General features: G+C 37.0%; 1 protein-coding gene across 1 annotated transcript in view; it reads right to left on the bottom strand.

Moving 5' to 3' along the window:
• The window catches only part of pcdh15b (protocadherin-related 15b), a 285,327-nt gene that overhangs the window by 18,427 nt on the left and 243,996 nt on the right, over positions 1 to 22,904 (bottom strand). Inside the window, exons 28-33 of the mRNA XM_057358597.1 lie at positions 18,147 to 18,362; positions 15,547 to 15,635; positions 9,040 to 9,216; positions 3,315 to 3,533; positions 1,638 to 1,646; positions 1,125 to 1,235 (exon numbers count right to left, since the gene is read on the bottom strand). Coding sequence (XP_057214580.1) covers positions 1,125 to 1,235; positions 1,638 to 1,646; positions 3,315 to 3,533; positions 9,040 to 9,216; positions 15,547 to 15,635; positions 18,147 to 18,362 — 821 coding nt within the window. The remainder of the gene's footprint in view (positions 1 to 1,124; positions 1,236 to 1,637; positions 1,647 to 3,314; positions 3,534 to 9,039; positions 9,217 to 15,546; positions 15,636 to 18,146; positions 18,363 to 22,904) is intronic.

The following is a 22,904-nucleotide window of genomic DNA, read 5'->3' as shown; positions in this document are numbered from 1 at the left end:
GGGGATAAATCACATTACTGTTGTTTCAGTACCAACAAAAGACATGAACCCAGAAATACGTCTTACTCAGGAAAAATCACAACATCTATTTCTCTTACATCTGCAATATTGCCTGTCAGCCATTTTAATGTCATGTTATGTCCAATATTCACCAGGTCTGGGTCACATGACTAATGCCTGACAAGAGAATTCCACTTCCCTTTAATCTGATCATAAAGGTGAAGTTCTATCTTGGCTTGTGCTGACCACAATGAAACCCAGTGACTTTGTGACCATGAAACCATACGTCTGGCTCCTCCCATCATGAAACGGTCTCTCTGCTGTTCTTTAATTCTTTAGATAAGAGTGTATCTGACTCTGTCATGCTGCCTGCGGCTACATTTATGACTGGATTGATTTCAAGAATCATGAGAAACATTATAAATAGACATCTGGGAAACTTAATGACATAAAATTATAAGAGAAGGTCTTTAATGGCTCTTTGGAGAATTCGTCTTGATCAAAGCGATGCGTGCAAGAGCTTAAACAGAAGCTTGATCGTTTTTACAGATGCATTTCATCAAAGCAATTTAAAGCTTCGCTTCCGTCAACAAAGATAAAAACTTGATTGAACGCATGAAGAGTATGGAGGTGTAAAATGAACATAGATTGTAATGAGAAATATCATTGATCTTCAATAATATTGAGTTTTGATTGCAGACTCGACAAACCTGAGCTCAGTTTGACACATTGTTGACATCTCTTCTCAAACTCTAATGACAGACACATTTGGGAGATTTCGGGAGAAATCATTGAAATATTTAAGAAATCTCATCTGTGATTTCAGCATCTTAATGATCAAATTTGTTCATTCGCCTAAACTGGAGGTAATCCTTCGTCAGCAGAAATCTTACTCTTGGCAGTTTTGAATTGTTATAAAGTAGTGTTTAAAGATTTTTGATGAGTTTTTGTTAATATATTCCGTCTGAATGTATCATGGAAGGCAGAGTGAGGGTTTTAATCTGCAATGTAGTGTGTGTAAATTCATGAAACCATTGTTGTAAACAGAAGTATCTCATAACAATTGTCATGTAGTGTCAAACAATATGAAAGTGTGTGAAGATGTATGTGTATATAACACTCACATTGTGCTGTCACCGAGTTCTTCATACAGATTATTGGTGGCCGCAGCGCTGCTTTTACCAGCCGGAAGAGCCATTTGAATCCGGGCTGTTTTTGCACACTCTGCCTGCCGTCTGGAGAAAAGTTCAAACATTAGATTTTATTAGGAAAGATTTGGATATTAAAAACATTATGTTCAAATATATACCTGCACTGATAAAACTTATTTAGACGGAGTATAGAAAGGCTATATATCTTGATCAAGACAGACTATGATTTGTAATTGTTCATATTCATTTTCAAAGACGTGGTCATTATGGCCTTTATAAACCGGACTTTATGCTGTTTCTTCTGTCAGTTTGGAGTTTGACAGCTCAAGTCCTCTTTCACATTTATTACACAGAAAAGAGTGTACAGTCCATTCTTAAAAAAAATCACTTTCTGTGATCCAGAGAGGAGTATTTTTATTTTGGGCTGCTTCTTTAAAGAATAGCAATGTTACAAATGCATGTGTGAGAGAACAGTTAGATACTCACTCTTTGAATCTGACGTTGGTGCATTGTGGGAAAAAAGTGAGAGAGACAAAGACAGAGGATTAGTCATGAAACAACAGGAAAAACACGACTTAGGACCAGATTTGCCAAAATCTTGCGGCAGCGCAAACGCCTCTTTTGGCGTAAAAAACTAATGTGGGGATTTACTAAAGACACGCAGTTAAATTTAGTGCTGAAAAGGCATGGACAGCTGTTTCTGCGACTGACCTTATTGCATATGCATTTGTAGTTTTCTCTTCAGACGCAAACATTATGGGAGGAGAGTATTTAAACAAATCACGCAACGCGATTTACTAAGGATTGCTCTTATCATTTTACTGGTATTTTCGGCTTTATTTAACGCCCAAAAAAGCACGTCCTAAACCCTGCTCTAATTTGCGCTACTCTTAGAAGATTGTGTTGGTCATTATGGGACCGAGATATTGCGCCTTGGTTTTTTAATGCGCGCGTGGTTAGTAAATCAGCCGCAGAAATTTTGCCTTGTAAATCGGGCACCTACTTCACAACATCAAACAGCCCCAAACAACAACGCTTATGAAAATGAACCATAGCTTTACTTCTAATATCATTGTTAAACTATGGTCACTATAGTGAGGCAATGGTAAATGTGTGGTTCCTTTAGTTATACTACAAATACTATAGTTTAAAGAGTAAAAGAGTACTATTACAATGTCCTTAAAATGACATTTGATGCAGTGTGTAATGTTGCTGTGTGTGAATGTAAGCAGTCTGCCAAGTTGTAAAGCCGAAAGTGAACGTATAACAAAGTTATTGGCTTGAGAAAAAATAAGTCGATTCTGAATCACGCGAACGAGTCATCTGTCGTTCGAATTTCAGTTCCAGGTCGGATTTGCATCACTCTGTGAAATGCCCGCTTACGTTCCATTTGCGACACTGCACGCGGTAGACCAATTACAGCAGACTAGACCATCTGACCAATCATTAATGTGTTTACATGCCTTCATATTGCGATTAAAACCGGCGTACACCACATACTGTATGTTACTTCGATTGTGAGCTTAGACCCTGTCCACACTAATGCGTTTTAGTTTTAAAAAAATTCGCTCCGTTTTGGCCTTTCGTCCACACTGAGACAGCGTTTTTGTCAATGAAAATGGAGCTTTTCGAAAAACGCACTCGAAAGTGGAAACATTTGAAAACGCCGGTTTCGCATTGTAGTGTGGATAAGGAAAACGGAGGGGTTTAAAAACGATGACGTGTTTTTCATCAAGTGACGCAGTTGTTTCGGCTGCTCTCCTGTTTGATGCCATTGATGTCAGTTCATACTTTAGGTTGCATTTTAGGAGACAGAATATTTAATTGTTTGGTAGCGGAGCGTGAGTTAAGTTTTAGTTTCGCCTTTGCAGCTTTATAGTCTTGTGTTACCCGAACTAACACGAAAACTCTGTTTTCAAATGAAAATGCACTAGTGTAGACAGAGTCTTAATCACATTATTTAAATCGAATGATTGCGTTTACATGAGGTAAAGTGTAATCGCAGAATTGCCAAAATCCTATTATAATCGCATTATGAGGGTGCATGCAAACTTAGTCATTGTTACTGTGGGTTGAAATCGGTGTCCCAAAATGGCCTTGGTTCCATTAACAGAAAGTTTGATGATCAGATGTTGAGGTGACGTGTAAGATGGACACACTCACTGTCTGTAGGTGATGATGACGATGAGGATGGCAGGAATACAGCACATGATGATGATGACGGCCAGGGCCAGCAAAGCTCCTTCAGTGTATCCAACAGACTGAACGGCTTTCTTCACGCTCTCCACCACATCCGGCGTGCGGATCTCCAGAATGCGTCCTCCGCGACCCAAATAGGGCTGGAACTCCTTATTGATGTCTAGCAACTTCCCGTCCAAAAACCTGCAGAATCCACACCCATAAGCACGTGTTTGGCCTAGACTAGAGAGTTGTGATCTACACGTTCATAATATATTGAAAACATTAATTCTGTTCTGCTTGGCCGTGTTTTTGTCATGTCTTGCTGTATTTCACTTTATCATGAAGTGAGTATTGTGTGGTTAGAGGCTCTACTTTATCAAGCGGTCACTTTCCTGATTGCACTATTGCACTATCAACGTTGGGCAATGATATTTATGAACTTTGATGATAAAGTTTTATAATGTGTCTTGTGAGATGGTTCCTAGCCTCCCGCATCTAATGGCACGTGTTATAACTGCTAGCTATACTTTCTTTGGCAGTTATACTATACAATTTCCATCTGCCATCTGCAGTGCTCATAGCTAAAAAACCAGAGGGAGACCTTCTTAATGTTGCTTGCATTACAAATGAACGGTTACAATTCATGGTTTTCCCCATATAAGCTTCAGAATCATGCAGTCTGATGGATAAGGAAAGTTCCTTTATTTCATGGAATTTTTCAATGAGGGGTTTTTAAAAAGGCAATAAAACCACATGTATCTGAACAATCTCAACTCAACTCAACTCTACACAACTATATTTATATAGCGCTTTTTTCAATTTTCATTGTTACAAAGCAGCTGTACATGAGACATATTGACTATAAGCAAAACAATTAAAGTTGTACCTGTAAAAACAAGAAAAAGGTGAAAACACAGAAGACAGACATACCCACTTACAAAACACTCCACACACACAATATGCACACGTACTAACACACATAGACATAGACACACACACACGCGCACACACACACACACGGACGCGCAGACACACGGACGCACACGTATGCACACACACAACCACACGCGCACACAGACATGCACGCACAGTGAGAGCATACATTTAAGATAAAGGAGAGAGAAGCACAGGTCAAATATAACAGACTAAAAATTCCTATATGCAATATTAATTAAGTAAAACTTTAAAATTCTAATTCTAAAGCAGCCCCCCCGGCCAGGCAAAGAGTGCAAAAAACAGTATGCAAACGGTGGCGAGGAACCCAAAACTCTAATCGAGAAAAAAACCCTCAGGAGAACCCAGGCCCAACCAGGGGATTCCAGTTCCCCTCTGGCAAAAGCTGCTGCCTCTGCACAATCTCGACAGTGCTTGCTCAACAAGGCTAAATAAAAATAAACTTACTAATAAGGTAAATGATAGTTTTAAGATTATCATTAATAATCTAATAGCATTTTAAATTTTGTGGTTAAGACGTGTCAAGTGACCGCGTCCTTCTTTATCCAGCTCTAACATTTCAGATCTTGTCAGGTCGCCGCTTTCCATTCTCCACTCTACCATCAGGTCTGGTCATGAACTGCATCCTGCTCGCTGTGGTAACCTTGGAACAATGAGACAAGACTGGCTGAGAGTAGAGTACTGCTCTGCACTCTTTGATGCAACAACTACATCAGTTGTGTTTTTGGTTCCGGTTGATCTAACTAATGCAGCCTAAACCCTCAGAGGATTTATATTATGGAAGTGTAGTGTATGCAAGATTAAAAAGATGCGTCTTTAGTCTAGATTTAAACTGACAGAGTGTGTCTGCCTCCCGGACAGTGCAGGGAAGACTATTCCAAAGTTTAGGCACAAGATAGGAGAAGGATCTACCACCTGCACTTGATTTTGAAATTCTAGGTATTACCAACTGACAGGATGCCTGAGAGCGTAATGCACGTGAAGGACTGTAATACAAGAGGAGTTCACTCAAGTACTGAGGAGCTAAACCATGTAGGGCTTTATAGGTAATAACCACGATTTTAAAGTTAACGCGATGCTTTATAGGTAACCAGTGCAAGGTTGACAGAACCGGGCTAATATGTTCATACTTTTTTGTACGTGTAAGAACTCGAGCTGCCACGTTTTGGACCAGTTGGAGTTTTTGTATTACAGTTTTTTTCAACTGCTTACACACAAAATGTTTACTTGTCACATAATTTCTGAAACCTGACACTTAAACACCAGAACCACACACCAAATTGGCAAAACCATACACTAATTCTTGATTTTTGACTCTGTTTTCAGTTTCATAAAACACTTTTTGCAAAATACAACACACAATTTTCTTTGTAACACACAAAAATCTTACAGGAAGTATATTGATTTCCTTTTTCAAACACAACCAATCAAAATGCCACACTAATTCATCAGTGCCTCACACTAACTCCTCACATGTGCAAACACACATTGCTTTACTTAACACCAACCAATCATGACTTTAGAAGAGGCCTTTAAATAGGCCAAGGGTCAAGTTATAGGTTTTGAACAATGGATGCAAACAATGTAGACAGAGTAAGGGGAGTTGGAGGGAGAGCCAGAGGACGAGGCAGAGTTTGAATTAGAGGACGAGTCGGAAGAAGAGGAGGACGAGGAACAAGAAGTGTGGTCTCGAATGAGATCAGGGCTACAGTCATTGATCATGTGATAAACCACGGTTTACTGTAACAACAAGAGAGGCTGTACAGAGAGTCCAGCCCAATTTGAGTCGATTTACAATGGCAGGTATAATTCGAACCTTTAGAAATGAGAACAGGTATGTAACAATCTACTGTTATGTACACATGATCTAATGTACACAAACAGTAGGCTATACTGTAATACATATACAGTATTTTACAGTAGTACCCTTGCATTCATTTACTACGGTGCACTGCATTGGTCACAGTCTGGTGAGGTATCACACTGTACAGCAGTACAGCCGACTGTAAGAAGACATTCTGACCATATTGTATAAAATAGTATATTATGTTACAGTTTATGGCACACATTCACACTGTTCCTGAATCTTCTACAGAGTGGAAAGGCGAAGGTTTCATGTTCACTGAAGAGCAAGAGACGGTTATCGTGAATTTGGTTTTGGCCAATAATGCTTTTAGAATTCGTGAAATATACGCAACCATATGCTTACTGTAATGATGCCACAATTTTTGCGAACATAAATGCTGTGAGTCCCTCAACAATACATTGTGTCCTCCAGAATTTTTTTTTCATACCGTGTACAGTAATACTGTATTCACAACCAGCAAAAACATAAATAAACACAAGAAATAAAAAGTTTGGCTTTTGTTTTTACAGTGAATTTGAAACATCTCTCTGCCAATTTCTTTCAATCTTGTACAGAAATGTACAAAGGAGCTCATGAAAGAAGAGCTTTAGGTTTTGAATAACTGTGTGTACATGATATATCCCAAAATATAACATTACGGTAAAAGTGTTTGCAACAGAAGACAAATGTTTGCTTTTGAAATGTGTTTGTGATATTTGTAATGTAGTGCTTCATTTTGAAAGAGATGTGAGGCATTTTGCATTTTGTGTGTGCAATTCTTGGATTTGTGTGTAAAGTTTTGAAAAAAAGAGGCATCTTTTTGAAAATGTGTGTAAGCAGTTGAAAAAAACTGTAAGTCTGCAGGGCAACCACCTAACAGAGCATTACAGTAATCTAGTCTTGATGTCATGAATGCATGAATTAACTTCTCTGCATCTGACATTGACAGAATATGACGTAGTTTAGATATATTCTTAAGATGGAAAAACGTAATTTTACAGGTGTTGGTGACGTGGCTCTCAAATGACAGATTACTTTCGAATAGAACGCCAAGATTCTTAGCTGATGATGAGGGTTTTATAGAACATCCGTCAATAGTTGAGCAGTATTCTTGGTTGTTACGTATGGTGGTTTTCGGTCCAATAAGTAACACTTCTGTTTTGTCCGAGTTCAGTAATAAAAAGTTGTTACTCATCCAGTTTTTTATATCGTCTATGCATTCCATTATTCGATGGAACTGCTGTGTTTCATGAGGCTTCGAGGAAATATAAAGTTGAGTATCATCAGCATAACAGTGAAAGCTAACTCCGTGTCGCTTTATTATATCTGCATATATAATGCAAAGAGCAGAGGCCCTAAGACTGAGCCCTGTGGTACACTGTACTGGACTTGCGATTTGCGTGACACCTCATTGTTTATTGCTACAAATTGAAAACGGTTGGATAAATAAGATTTAAACCATTTCAAAGCTATTCCTTTAATGCCGACGTAATTTTCGAGTCTATGTAGGAGTGTGCTGTGGTCAATGGTGTCGAATGCAGCACTAAGGTCTAGCAGCACCAATAACGAGATACAACCTTGGTCAGACGCGAATAGCAGATCATTTGTAACTCTGATCAAAGCAGTCTCTGTACTGTGACATGCTCTAAATTCAGACTGGAATTCTTCATTGATGTCATTGCTTTGGAGGAAGGAGCATAATTGAGTTGAAACTACTTTTTCCAGAACTTTAGATATGAAAGGTAGATTCGATATAGGCCTGTAGTTCCCTAGTTCTCTAGGGTCGAGTTGGGGTTTTTTGACAAGGGGCCTTAAAACAGCCACCTTATGTGGCATGTCCTAATGTCAGAGATGAGTTAATAATACTAAGAAGAGGATCTATAATTTCTGGGAGCATCTCTTTCAGTAGATTTGTAGGTATAGGGTCTAGTATGCATGTTGTTGATTTAGATGATCTAATGATTTTAGACAGCTCATCGTGATCTACGGTATAAAATAATTGCATTTTCTCCTTAAGGGCGCTGTAGTTAGTTTGTTCAGCGGGTTTCACTTCTGATTGCATTGTTATAATTTTTTTCTATAATATCTTGGATTTTATTTGTGAAGTAGTTCATAAATTCATCACTGTTATGCTGATATACAGGATCAGAAGTCACTGATTATTCTGATAGGATGAGTCATGTGTGAACACATCATTTGGTGTTCTGTGTTGACTGGATTTAATTGCTTTAATAAGTATCATATTATATTATGGTGTATTATATTACATATTTCCATGTTATGTTTTAAGATACAAAATTTCATTGTTTTAAATTTTTTGCCTTAAAGTCCCAGTGAAATAAAAAATTACAATGCCTATTTTTTCATGAAATATTGCAGCGTTTATTGTAAATAGTTTATCAATGTGGGTCAATCTCTTTTTAAAATTTGTGTGCCCTCATAATCTTTAGTTAAAATCTGAAAATGCACTTCTGCCCTGTAGTGACTATCCATCTTAAATGACGTATGTTAGACGGCTTGGGCAGAGCATCCCTTAACTCCTCCCCTTCAACTGTCAGTCTGCTGCCAGTTCCATTTCACAATGCAACGGCTGTTTTTCTCAAATCGCATAGAAAGATGAAAGCCACACCCACTATTTTTCTCATAGGAAATTCCATTGCACTCGAAAATGCGTCAAAATATGGAAGTAAAAACAATCGCAACTTCCGGTTCACGGTGACTTTAAAAAGTGTAGAAGATAGTTTTATAGGAGTAACTGGTTTAACTGGGGCAACACTTGTACTGTGTTTCCTGGATACATCTGGCTGCTTGTGATATCCTTTTGATATTCAGTCACGACAGCTCCGTTTAGGGTTTGACTGAAAGGTCAGAGGTTAAGAGAGGAGATGTTTGATAAGAGAAACTCACTTGAAGAGCTCTTGTCTTGAGATGGCTCTGTTAGTCAGAGGGTCGATTGCATAAAGCATCAGGTCAGATTTAGAGTAATCTTCCTGTTCATTACCCTCCCCAAAACGACGAGGTCCAATAGACTCCACAACCACTTTGGCACCTGGGATCTGATCCTGCACATAGCGCTCCAAAATCCTGCGTACAGATAGAACAAACAAAACAATTCAAACGTAGCCCTGCTTAAAAAGATATTTTATGAAAATCAATTTTCATAATAACAGCATTTGTGACATAACAACGATTAGAAAAATATTTCAATTACAGTTGTGATACATTGTGATAGTTTTGGAAGTAAATGAGTTGCAAACAATAAAATGAAGAGTTTGTTTCCAAAATGAGATAACTCCCTTTTTAAAATTTTTCAATCATCATGTTTTTTATTAGGTTATCATGTTTTTATTGCGTTAGTTAGCTGTATTTTGGGGGTTATTATGGCTTAAATCCAAACAAACCAACAGCAGTTTGATTGATATTAATTGGAATGCACAGTAAAAAAAAACATGATTTTTGATTTTTTTTTAAAACTGAGTTATCTCTTTTTGGAAATAAACTCTTAAAATGTACATTGTTACTAACCTTTAGTGTTTAGTAAGCTTACGTCCTTTACATTCTGATGGTTTTTGATTAGCTGTCAATATTTTATCATTCATCAGCTGGAAAAATAATGTAGGTCTTTTGTATCACTCCATTATTCTTTTACATTTACAACTACTAATAAAAACACCACCGTTTGTAAAGTTCATTCTACAGCTATCATAGAGTTATTGTGGATTCAATCTACATTTGAGTCAAAGCTTAAGAAAACGTAAAACATCACTTTCATATAACGTCCGATTCATTTCGGGCTGAACTGTTCCTGTAAGAGCTGCTGTTGGTTGAATTTTTTGAGTCTATTTCTGAATTGAATTCAGAGTTTCAAAGCTTTTAATCATAAACAAACACAATCATCTGAAATTGCTTTAATCACCCCCTCCAGAGAAACAAAACTGAAAAAATGATCAGAGAAAGCAGAAAGCCAACATTAGGCATGTTTGATGAAAGCGGTTTGATTTGAGCACAGGTACACAGAGGACAAACGCAAAGGCAGGACTGAAATGAGCCGTGTAAGACAGCATCGCTCCGGTGCTGGTGTCCTCGTCTCCCGCCGGGCGTCTTTATTACCTCGCAGGTCTCATGTCTCTGTGAGCAGGCAGCCGTCCTCAGCCAATTACCTGCAGCGCTTCAGATATTCCCTTGACTGCCACAGCCCCGCGCGGCACAGGTGAAATACGAACACAAAGGCAAAGAACACAGACGCGACTGATGACTCCACTCGGAGGAGAGGAACGAGAAACACGTTTGCCGCATGACGGGTGGAGTTTGGACAGAAAATCTGTGTGTGTGGTCGCATCTCAATATCGGCATTCAGAGTTTCTGTACGTTCTTTCAAGTCTCGGGTTTACTGCGTGACACAAACCTTCCGAGCTGTTAGTCGCCCCAAAAATCAAATTCTGTCTTTATTTACTCGCCAGCTTTTGAAAAAGTTTTCCTGCATTGTTTCTGGCACAATGTAAATGAATGAGGCTGGATGCACGTGAGGGACTAGACTATGGAGCGAAAATTGTGCCTAAACTTAACAAACAAATCCAGCGTTTTGCAAACAAACGCAACCTTTTTTGCAAAAGAAACTAAACTCTGAAACAAACTTTTATATCAAAAGCGTTTTACAAATACATAATGCAATTCGAGAGAAAATGCAAAGGTGTAACATATAAATGTACTGTGTTTAAGTCTCACCTTTTTATGAGATTCTCTCAGCTTGATTTTCTCACAAATGTGACGTCCAGATTTTCTCACAAATGTGATCGTCCAGATTTTCTCACAAATGTGATAGTACAGATTTTCTCAGTTATGCAACTTCTCCCAAAACAGCAGATAGTTCAATTGTTTGACTTAGATTTATATTACTGTTTTTTGTGCTGGTTTATTTTATGGCAAAAATTGCCCAAATAGCCAAAAAAATAGCAGCATTCATTTTAAACCTAAATAGGCTAATGGCAACCAAACAAAGCCGACGACTGACTGAAACAACTGCCACGACGATTTATTTGCTTTTCCATCTTTTATAGCCTAGAAAGCTCTCTACTTTAATGCCATAGTGTTCAGACATAATGTTAAATACTTTTTATCTATGAGTTGTTATGTATAAAAGTCAAACATATGTATCAGTGCAACTTTCATGCAGAAAAATCACTAAAAACCGAGTCGCATCTCAGAAATAGCGCAAAATACTATACTGAAATCTTACTAAAAAATTGACATATAAAAATATAAATAAATGAGGGCTGTCAACGTTAACGCGTTAACGCATGCGATTAATTTTTTCAAATTAACGCGTGAGAAAATATTTATCGCAATTAACGCAGCATCCGTTTGTTTTGACATCCTTTGTATAGCGTCACATTATGTAATCATGCTCTTATTCGTGTACAGGCTTTTAAACCACTTAAGCGCGATTTGAAACAGTTGCTTCAACTCGTTCAATGAAGATAGACAGCTTCTAAACTGTGGGACGCGGCAAAACGCAACGCGAGGTCCAGTCTGGTGTATACAGTCACGGGCTAAAGGCTGCGTCGGTGAATCTCTGTCAGACAGCGCATCCATGTTAAGTTCTCTTTCGTGCTTGAATAGATAAAACCACACAAGATTATGTCAGAAAGCCCGTTTTGTCTAGCATTTTCTTAAGCACAGACTTCAAAGTGTAAAATAAAATCTTAAATGAATGCAAAGAGTTGTGAAAATGGGAGTGTGGTGACGGTCAGATCTGCGTACTGAGACAGCTCTTAAAAGGGCCGCGCTCTTAAACGTGCTGCTGTGACTCCTGTCACTAATGTTAATCAAAGAACAAAATAAAATAAATCAATGTGATTTTGTAGCTTTAATGAGAATTCTTCTGCATTTAATTTATAATTTAGCATTAAAGACTGTAAAGTGTCCTTCAATTTCTGTATATTTCCTACATGAGTTCTCAGTTATACTGTTGAATGGCTATAATTCATGTTAAAATAATCAATTTAATAGAGACATCAGTTACAATACTAATATCAAAATATTAGCTTTCATAAAATGATGCTGTTAAAGAAATATGTTGTTTCTACATCAATTTGAAGATTAAATGTGAAATTATTCAAATGTAAAAGTATATTTTAAAATATAATTGTTATGTGCGATTAATCGTGATTAATCACAGAAAAAATGTGTGATTAATCCGATTAATTTTTTTAATCGATTGACAGCACTAAAATAAATATAAATCAGGCCCGGTTCCTGCCAGGTGCAGAAGTGTGGACTAGCAGATATCCTGGGTGGGGATATACCCCAAACACACAGACAGTATAGCTGCAGACAAAATTAAGAGTCCATTTAAAAAGTATTTTCCTCTTTTTCTGATAAGAATGTGATTTGGTAAAATGATCATTTTTGTTTATTTCTGTTAACTTTTGACAACATTTCTCCCAAATTTCATATAATTTATTTTTATTTATTTGGAGAAAATGAACTGGTGAAAGCAGGTGAAAACAGAAAAGATGATCTGCATTTTTAAAACAGAAACACAGCAAAAACAAGTTCATATTTAGTTTTAAGCAACACAAAACTAAGGAAACGTTAGAAAACGTAAAAAAATGTTTTATGAAATAACCCAGATTTTTTTTTAAATTAGTTTGTTGTCGTGCTCAGTCACTCTTGAGGTTTGCTTTTGTTGGAATTCAACAAACACTGCAGTATATGACTGCAATACATGCAGGATTTAAATGATTTATTTTTATATAAATATAAAAAACAGACAACATTTCATTGATGTTTTACACCTTAAATAAAGCGGTTATGTAAACTGGACATAAATAGAAGTCTACAAAATAAAGTGGGCTAAGAACATTCCCCATTCACTGAACGATCACTGATTTCTGTTTAATTTCTTTTAATGAATTGAATGAATTAATCTGATTACACTGCACAATGAACTTTACATCGTGTGGTATCGTGAGCGCGCATCGCGCCTAAACTGAACTATTTTGCACATTTTTTCGCTACCACCTGCAGCGTGAATTGGGGTGTTTGAGATGGAGAGAAACAGATTTATTTCTGAAGCGGGAGCTTCGGAAGATGGAGCTTTCAGTCATTACTGAAAGTAAATAGGTTAAAATCTAGCCTATATATTGCCAGCAAATAATAGCTGTTTGTTAACAGCACAAAATAAGACCGCAAAAACGAAGAAATGAATCTGATTTTACTGCACAATTAATTTGACATGCTTAATTTTACATATGTGCAGTGCGTCTAAAATTCCTTTGCACAGTATTTTGCTTCCACCTGTAGCATGTAGCATTCTTCTCTGTTACAAACTAAAGCCAGAGCAGTGAAGTGAAGAGTGACGTTGCTTTCAGCCAATAGAAAATACAACAATTTTTGGTGATATTTTTTGATTCTCATTGGGTGGGCAAGACAGATGTTTAGGGGGATTCAGCCCACCCCTGCCCATGCCTAGAGCAAGCCCTGATATAAACACAAAATTATGTCAAAATTCCCTTATAAGAAAGTATCTTTGAAAAAGTAGTTTTTTTTGTGAACGTAAACAGTTGGGAAACAAGAACGAGAGAATGAGATGGGGTGGAAGGGGTGACAACATTGCAAATGCATCCAGTTTGTTGTATTTTATTTGTATATTAAAACCAATGCATAATTCATTATTTATTATTAAGAACAGCAACTGATTATTATTAACAGTTTCAATAAATTTCATGAGATTAACTGAATGAAACTTGATGAATGAAATTACATTAATTCAGTTTCTGGCACTGGCGGAACGCAAGGTAATGTTCATGGCTTCTTCCTATAGAAACTAATTCCCAATAGCACCACCTGCTGTTGCACATGCATTTGTGAGAAAATCTGCACGATCACATTTGTGAGAAAATCTGCACGATCACATTTGTGAGAAAATCTGCACGATCACATTTGTGAGAAAATCTGGACGTCACATTTGTGAGAAAATCAAGCTGAGAGAATCTCATAAAAAGGTGAGACTTAAACACAGTACATTTATATGTTACACCTTTGCATTTTCTCTCGAATTGCATTATGTATTTGTAAAACGCTTTCTGTTTGTTTCAGAGTTTAGTTTCTTTTGCAAAAAAGGTTGCGTTTGTTTGCAAAATGCTGGATTTGTTTGTTAAGTTTAGGCACAATTTTCGCTCCATACAAGACAGTACCCAAAACACATGACTTGTGCACTATATTTCAAGACGATAGCTTTGTGTGAGGGAGAAATTTAAGTCTCAAGTCACAAAACGGCACAAAAGTAAAATTACATTTTTAATTATACACAAGTAATGAGATTTATTCATGACGATGAGGTGAATATCGACTAAATTTGGTGCTTTTCTGTCCATGTATTTCAACTAAATATGACATAAAACAGCTTCATGAACATTCAAACAGAAGCCATTTTCATCAACCCAATCAAATACAAATGACAAAATACTATTTTGTATTTAGAGGGGTCAAATGATAGGTTAAAACAAATATTATTGTTTGTTTTAGATGTAATGTAATGTGTATACACGATTTAAGGTAAAAAAACGCTGTATTTTCAACATACCGTGCATGTTTGTATCTCCTCTTTGCCCCGCCTCTTTGAAACGCGCAGATTTTTAACAAAGCTCATGGCTCTGAAAAGCTAGGTGTGCTATGATTGGCCAGTTAACCAGTGCGTAGTGATTGGTCGAATACTGCAAGCGTGTGACGGAAATGTGACGCCTCTTACCATATTTGGAACATCAGGTTCCAACACAATTGTACTGACAGGTACGCCCACCTTACTTGCGTATACATTTGGGTGGTTTTAGTCAAAACATACCACAAACTGACGTAGATTTTTGGGGGTGTGGTTACACGACGCGTTTCAGGCAGGTCTGGGTGAGCATTCACTTTTAGATGGAATGCATCTTTTGTTTCGACACTTTCATTTTTGCAATTTTACGTGTCTAATACATGCATGGGAAACTTGTAACACACCAAAGATACAGAAAAACACTTATTCGCGCCATATGACCCCTTTAAAATACGTATTTTGAATACATGTATCATAAATACTGCCCAGCCCCGTCGACACGAGTGAAGAAACGACTGAATTTTTGTTTTGGGTGAACTATTTCTGTAAGCTTTTTAATGGACGGAGGAAACTAAAATAATAAGTGGACTTTTTGGATTTCATGCTTAAAAGGGCAGACGCTTCACCGCGTGTCTTCTGATTTTAAGCAAGAGCGTCAGAATCGAGCCGAAATACATGTACTCTGATTTATTCCCAATATAACCATCTGGACCACAGGAGTCGGTCGCTCATGCATACATGATCACTTCCAGCGCTCTCCGTCTGTCGTCGGATTCTGCTCTATATCATGTGATGTGTGTGTTTGTGTGTGTTACCCGATCAGCCGATCCTTGTTCTGTTCAACTACAGTGGGCGACACGTTGGATACCACCACCTGCATGTCCAGCTGTTTCACCACAGACACCTGAGAAACAAAAATAAGACATACAAGAGAAAGGAAATGATGTCCAGGACACAAAATAGTGATCGAAATAAATGTGAATAAACATTAACACGAATAACATAAAATGTTTCTCTGAGGGTTGATAAATATTAAATCAGTTACCAAAGGTCTGTGTGGCCTGGAAAACCTCATGACAGATGAAATAAATCTTCAGAATTACTTCCTTGATTTTAAAATGTTTTACATTCTGTATCAGCCGTGAAACCTTATTAAAGAAGCATATTTTTAACTTAATCTTTCCTTCTGTCAGCACACAAGATGAATGTTTCATTAAAAGATACATATTTCTCTTCTTCTGTTTTTCAATCTAAAAAGATATTGAATTATGGTCGGATGATGGAGATAGAGAGTGATATCATTTTAGGGGGAATGACAAAAATGGTTTAAACATTCTAATGAAGGTTTCTGATGTCTGTTGCTGTCCTCATGTGCACACAGATTAAATGGTTTTAATATTGAATTTAGGACTAAAGAATAAAATAAAAGCAAATTCATAGACGATTGTGACAGTTGATAAAATTGTTTGGACACAAATTTCATTCTTTGGGAAATCTAGTTCTTTATGTATGTCATCCGTTTTTCTTCATGTGACTGTTTTTCAAATCAACATTTTTTTGTTTCAGAATTTCAAAACATTGATTAAAAGTCACACTTCAGATATATCAGAATATCAGATGATATTGTCCATGAAAAAGGGATGCGTCCGGACAAAATAAGTGAGACGGGAGTTTGTTCAACAACACTTCAGTTTTGAATAGTCTTGTTCTTTATTCCAATGAGTTTAGAAGCTTTAGTTCCGATGCGATATCTCTGACGTGGGATAGCCAAGTGTGAAAGTTGTCTCGTCAGGTGAAATATTTTAACATTGGTTTGTCTATTATTATTATCCTTTATTTAGCCAGGAAAATCCCATTGAGACTTTACAGTCTCTTCTTCCAGGGAGACCTGGAAGTGTTTATAGTGAGTTTGTGGTTAGTTGACCTCTAAACTCTGTACATGATGTGTTTCAGCTGGCATCAACAGGACAACTGCACTGTGAAGTTATGAAAAGGTCATTTATTTGACTGGTGTGCTGGTTCAGTATATTGAGTTCTATTGTTGGATTGATTTATGGGTTTACATTCCACTGGAGTGCCTGAGCCAACACCGAAAATCAATGTGTGTTCTGCATGAGCTTCAGGAGAGCTTCCCAGAGTGTATTTCTCCAATCAGACTCGACTAACAGAGGTCACGACCGCCGCTGTAAACTCATTGATGGATTGCAGATTACTGCTTTAAACTTTAATCGATGTGTTTAAGCGGCCTCGGGATTGTGTATTTAAAGCTGAAGTACTTCAATTCAACGCTTCAAAATGAATTAGAATAGAAATGATGATTTTTAAAATAACAACATTGTTAATAGTGGGCAAACCAATAATATACTGGGCAGAAATGCTTATATTGTATTTTGCGATAATTTTGTTTAAAACAACTTTATTATAGTTTACTAAATCTAGAACTAGTAAATCATTTCTAGTTATAACAGAAATTACTGGCCTAAATACAAAATTGAAAATAAACGAAAATTAGAAATGTCGCCTCAGCAATAAACTGAAATACTTTTAAGTTAAGACACTAAAATTATTAACAGAAAATAAATAAAAACTATACTTAACTAAATTAATATTTTATAACAACATAAAAATATAAACAAATAAATAATTAAATGACAGGAGCTCACATAAATTGCTAAAAACAAAACATAACATTTTAGTTCAACACAAAAACAAACAAAAAATAAAGCGAAAAGATAATTCAAAGTATTGATAAAATTACAATAAAATTGAAAACTATTACAACTCTGATTTAAAAATATATTTTGTCATGATAATAAAAGCATATTTTACTGTGTCTTCACTCAGAAAAATTCAATGTGTCAAAAAAAGCATTCTTTTGTTTTTCATCCCACATAAACAATAGTGAAGTATACTTGTATTTACTATAGTAAACTGTACTAAAATTCCTAGATACTATAGTTTTACTACGGTAATATTAAAGTGTTCTACTGCAGTATTTAAGAGTTTCTCGATTTACTAGAGTTAGTACTACAGAATATGCTTTAGGAATTAAACTATACTACAGTATACTACAATTTACTTCAGTAACTACTATAGTATACAACAGTATTTGTACATGTGGAATATTTTGGAATTTATGTAATTTAAAATGTACACATCGACATAAAAACATTGTAAGAGATTTCAGAGGACGCACAAACCTTGTGCAAAATGAAATCAAAATGTCTTTGATTTCAATGGCTTACACGACATCAGTGATGATCAGACTTTTATTCTTACTATTTGACCAAAACCACGTGTAATGCTTAATTGAAATAAAACGTTTTAGGACCCTGTCACCATATTTTCTGAATGCCCCACCCCTGAGTCTCTCATCGTTTGGATGAACAGTAAACGTTCTGCATGTTATACTCACCACCACCTGAGCGCTGCTGCTCAATCCCTTGCCGTAGTCGTCCGTGGCAACCACGTCAAATTTGAAGTAGGAGCGTCTCATGTTCCTGTACATGATGGCCGTCTTAATCACGCCTGTGAAGGGCTCAATAATAAATCCGTCTTTACCGTCAGCGGTCGGGGGGATAATCAGTCTGTACAGCATGCTGCTGTAATTCCCCGTGTCCTTATCCAGCGCCTGCCACAAACAATACAACACACGTGTGTCAAAGACTCCCAGAACAGAGAAAGAGCCACAAGATACTTAAGACCTACAAAACAGAGGTGTTACACCTGTGACCTCCAGGGGGCGCTCCCAGCTCCAGTTTCATGTCACTTCGGCTGGAGAGCACAGTTTAACATCTCAGCCCTTCACTGCGGTGACTATGATTTATAATAGCTCTTTACAAGCCGGGGAAATGCACGGCTCGGCAGATAGCCGGAGCCCCGGCCCTCGCAAACTCATTAACACCAATGAGGATTTCTTCAATATGCCTGGAAGAGTCATTTCAATGAACACACACACACTCGCTGTGTGTTAAAGACGCTCACGGTTTAAATGCTTATTTTGTGCGGATAGGCTCGGACACAACAGAACGCTTTTATTCCCTAGAGGAGAATATTCAGTTCAGGAGATTTCATGTAGGTTTCATTTAAGTATCAATTTAGTGTCCGGTGTTTCTCTAAAAATACGACCACAAAGAAATAAAACCACAAACAAATGAGAGTGTACTTGTACAAATCCATGAAAACATTTGAGACATTTGTGAGACTTCTCCCTCTTTTTTCAGGAGAAATATCTGAAACACAGATGAGACGTAAACAGTGTCCAGTTGCTCTGTATTTCACTCTGATTTTACATGGCAAGAAAGGTGATCCAAGAACAGCAACAGATGACATAAACGAATGATCAGATGAGGGATGAACAATGGTTACACATCTCACCAGAAAGAGAACAGACGCTTTCTGAGTATAAACCTGAGAGAGAGGAAAGCAATTTCAATTTTCTCCCGTTTTTCCCCTCAAAACTATTTAAGAGGGATTTCAAAGCAGATTAGTCTAATCTATGTGCTGCTGAGCAGCCTGAACAAAAAACCATCGTAAGTGATTCTGTGGCCACCAAAACGTGCGCCGGTGTGTGCGTGTGTGTCCGTTGGGCAGCATATTCAGCTTTTTTACCTCTGCCCGCTAAACTTCACTTCTCAGACATTTTCTACGAGAACAGAGCAGAAATGATGGTCATCTGAACTTGAAATAAACGTAACCCTGTAATGCCCTCGGCTGTTTGCTTTAACTCAGTCTAGGGTCTTAAGTACTAAAGTCCTCGACAGGACGCAGTGAGCGGTCACCTGATAACATCATCACCGGCACGGTTCTTCTGGACTGCTGGTGAACTGTAAGTAGGGTAAAGCCGTATGAGATGAACTGAGGCGAGCAGATCGTGTCTGTGTTACGCTTAAACAGGCCGACCTTGAGAGGCCAGAAACTTTCAGTGCACAATGCAAATGCCATGCAGTGATCTGTTCTGTCAATATACAAAATAAATTCTATATTCTACATTCAATTCCGAAACCACAACAGAAACCTATTTCCTAACATTAATACAGTACGGGTTAAAAATTGGATTGGTTTAAATGATGTCAAGTAAAATGATTTTATGGAAGGTAACTGTCAGTACAAATAAAAACAATAAACTAATAAAATAATGTTCAATAAAGGGACAGATGATGTGAAAAAGTTAACAGCTTGAATGCGCTGTATGCAGTGTAGGGTGTAACTTGTTACTAAGTAATTAGTTACTGTAACATAATTCATTTCCCCTTGAAAAAGTAAAGTAAGGGATAACTCTAATTTTTTCTGTAATTTAATTACAGTTACTTATGATGTAATTAAACTAAATACTGTGCGCAATAGTGGAATTGACATCAAAATTCTAACTTTAAAATCTGTGCTTTAATGTATAATTCTCACATTGTAATAATTTGGTCAGTTAATAAGAATACTTAATGTAGTTTTATGTTATTTATTTGAATGAATTAAAAGAGCCGTTTCATGTCTACCCTTGAATCACTTAACTAATCAAGGTTGATATAGGATATACAAATAATTAGTAATAAATAATGAAATACTTTTTGGAGAGAGTAATTTGTTATAATTACACTATTGAATATGTAATTAGTAACTAGTAATTCATTACTTTTCAGAGTAACTTGCCCAACACTGGCTGTAAGTCACATACAGACATTTTTTCACAAAATAAAATACAAGCAGATGTAAGTAGACACCACCCTTGTAATTTAGCAGTCTGTTTCTGTGAATTCTGTCAGGACAAATACAATGACAGTGAGAATTTTGGGACCCTTTTGTGCTTTAGCCTGATAGTGTCTCCTCATGGAGTCCTGTCTCCTCATGACTATGAAAAAGAAGTTTACTGGTTTGGGCTTGGAATAACTGGCCTCACACCTGAATCTCTTCTGAACACCGCTGAGATTAAATGGAAAACTGTCTGCCACCCAGACAGACCCCCCATCCTACACTATCATTATATGAACATGAATGGTGTATTTGATGAAATCTGTGTTTGTGTTGTTAAAATGCTTTAAAACTTTTATTCTCAACCCCTGTACACATGCCCTTCTCTTAATCTCTTAAACGGGCCATGATGTGAATGATCAATTACCCTTGATCCTTTGACATGCATTGTAAGAGGTACAGTATATGTTATCCAAGCAATTCTTATATCTTAAAACGGCCTCATAATCGAAAATGAACGCATTTAAATGATCGTTCTCTGGAGAAACTCGAAGGAGACATGGCTGGATAAGTGATGTGATGTCACTAAGGAGATTTGTTTTCATATGACCTGCCTACAGCATGATAACAACTCCTACTACTTTTACATCATTGCATCATTAGCTCTGCCCACCGGTGTTCAGTCTGAACAGATACATTGAGAAAGAGAGTTGCGACGTGTCACGTGATTCATGGAGCCTTCGGATAATTTCAGGAAGTTGTTTTTTTTATTTCTTTCATTTTTTTACTCATTAATTAAATGAGTTAAACGTTCACGTCAATCGGTCGGTTTTGCCGCAGCTCCATGCGTTGCTAATTCCGGGAACTACTGAGAGGCTCCATGAAGTGCCATTGCTGTGAAAAAACTTCCACTGGAGTCTACGGAGTTGACCGGGTTTCCATCACCCTGGTTTTATGCACGATTTGAAGTTTCGCATTGGAAACGGCAAATTTCGAAATAAAAACCTGTTTTTTTTTCTGCAAAAAAAAGGGTTTATGCGACTAATGGGAAATGTAAATCATAAATTCCTCCAAAAAGTCTATGAGACGGCGTAACCTGACTGTAACAAGCAGAACCGGCCTCGCGCCTTTCCCTCACGGCCCTCGTCCCACTCTGCTTGCACAAGTTATTATTATATATGAAAATTACTATATTCAGTGGCTTCTCTTACTTTACTTATTACTGATATTTAGTGGCAGTTTATTAGAAAGTGACGGGTGACTAGTTGGATGGAAACGATGCTTATTCGCAAATGTTTGATGCAATGTTCCAATTTTGCGTATAAGCTAAATTCGCAACTTTGTGTGGAAACACGGCTAACGGCTCTGAGTCTGAGGAGCGAGTGGATTGGAAGCATGACTTGTTTACATTCAGTTCAGATCTGATAGATCTGTTAGAAACATCTTGATATAGTGACGATAATCTGGTAATCGTTATTTTGTGGTAAATGCAGACGTTCGAGTAACTTAAACATGACGCGCTGTTTCTCTTCACACAATATAGGAATATGTTTTCTTTAGAGGTAATAACTTAAATCATTGTACATATGTGATTATTAAAGTGTCTGTGACATGAATACACGCACAATGTGCTTAAAAGACCACTTGAGAAGCTGAGACAGTATGAGAAAAACTGCGATTATCCAGCTGCATGTCTTTCGGCAGCTGCTGTCAATCATAGAAGTGGGCGGTTACACAGAAGGCAACGAAGGCTCTTAAAGGGAAACACATAAAGGGGACTTTTTCCTGAGAGGATTAAAAACAGGCTGGAAAAAGGTCATGAATAACTTAATTTTGGGGCAAAAAGCTATAATATTATAATTACACCTCAGACAACAAAATAAAATATATAAATGCATAAAATGCATTTTATAATGGCTAAAATATTGTGTATATATTAAATTCGAAATGATTTTGGTTATTAACATGTATTATGCATTGTTTCTGACCAATAATATTAAAATGTACGAAAATACACCAAATAGCGTTTTTATTTTCTTTCTTTAGCATTATTTTTATCCTACAGTACCTTATATTTACTGAAGAACTGATTAGTGTGTCTGTGTTCAGTTTGGCTACCTGTGCGTGCAACCGTTTTACGTCATCGAAAAAGAACATGGCGGCCTCCTTAGGTTAAGGTGAGTATTACATTTAGGTTTTTTTTAAAGAAATGAAAATATTTGATGTGTTTCTAATGACAAATGCTAGTAGTGTAAGGCTATTACAACGTATTAAGACATACATCTCTCTATACCATGGGTTCCCTTTAAGTGCATCTGAACAGGGACACTGATGCTCTCATGAGAGAAAAATCATGTAAAAAAGATGGTCCAAAAGAGCAGAGGATAAAGAAAGATTAATGCTTCTGAAATTAAATGTTCTTAAATGTATTTTAACAAAGGTGGTAAGCAGGGTTCAGGTGTGGGTTTTGTTCAGGTCAGTCAAGTTC

This window comes from Triplophysa rosa, linkage group LG18, assembly GCF_024868665.1.
Source record: "Triplophysa rosa linkage group LG18, Trosa_1v2, whole genome shotgun sequence".
Lineage (NCBI taxonomy): Eukaryota > Metazoa > Chordata > Actinopteri > Cypriniformes > Nemacheilidae > Triplophysa > Triplophysa rosa.
The sequence above is the reverse complement of the archived record's forward strand: the minus strand, read 5'-3'. Positions and strand labels throughout refer to the sequence as shown.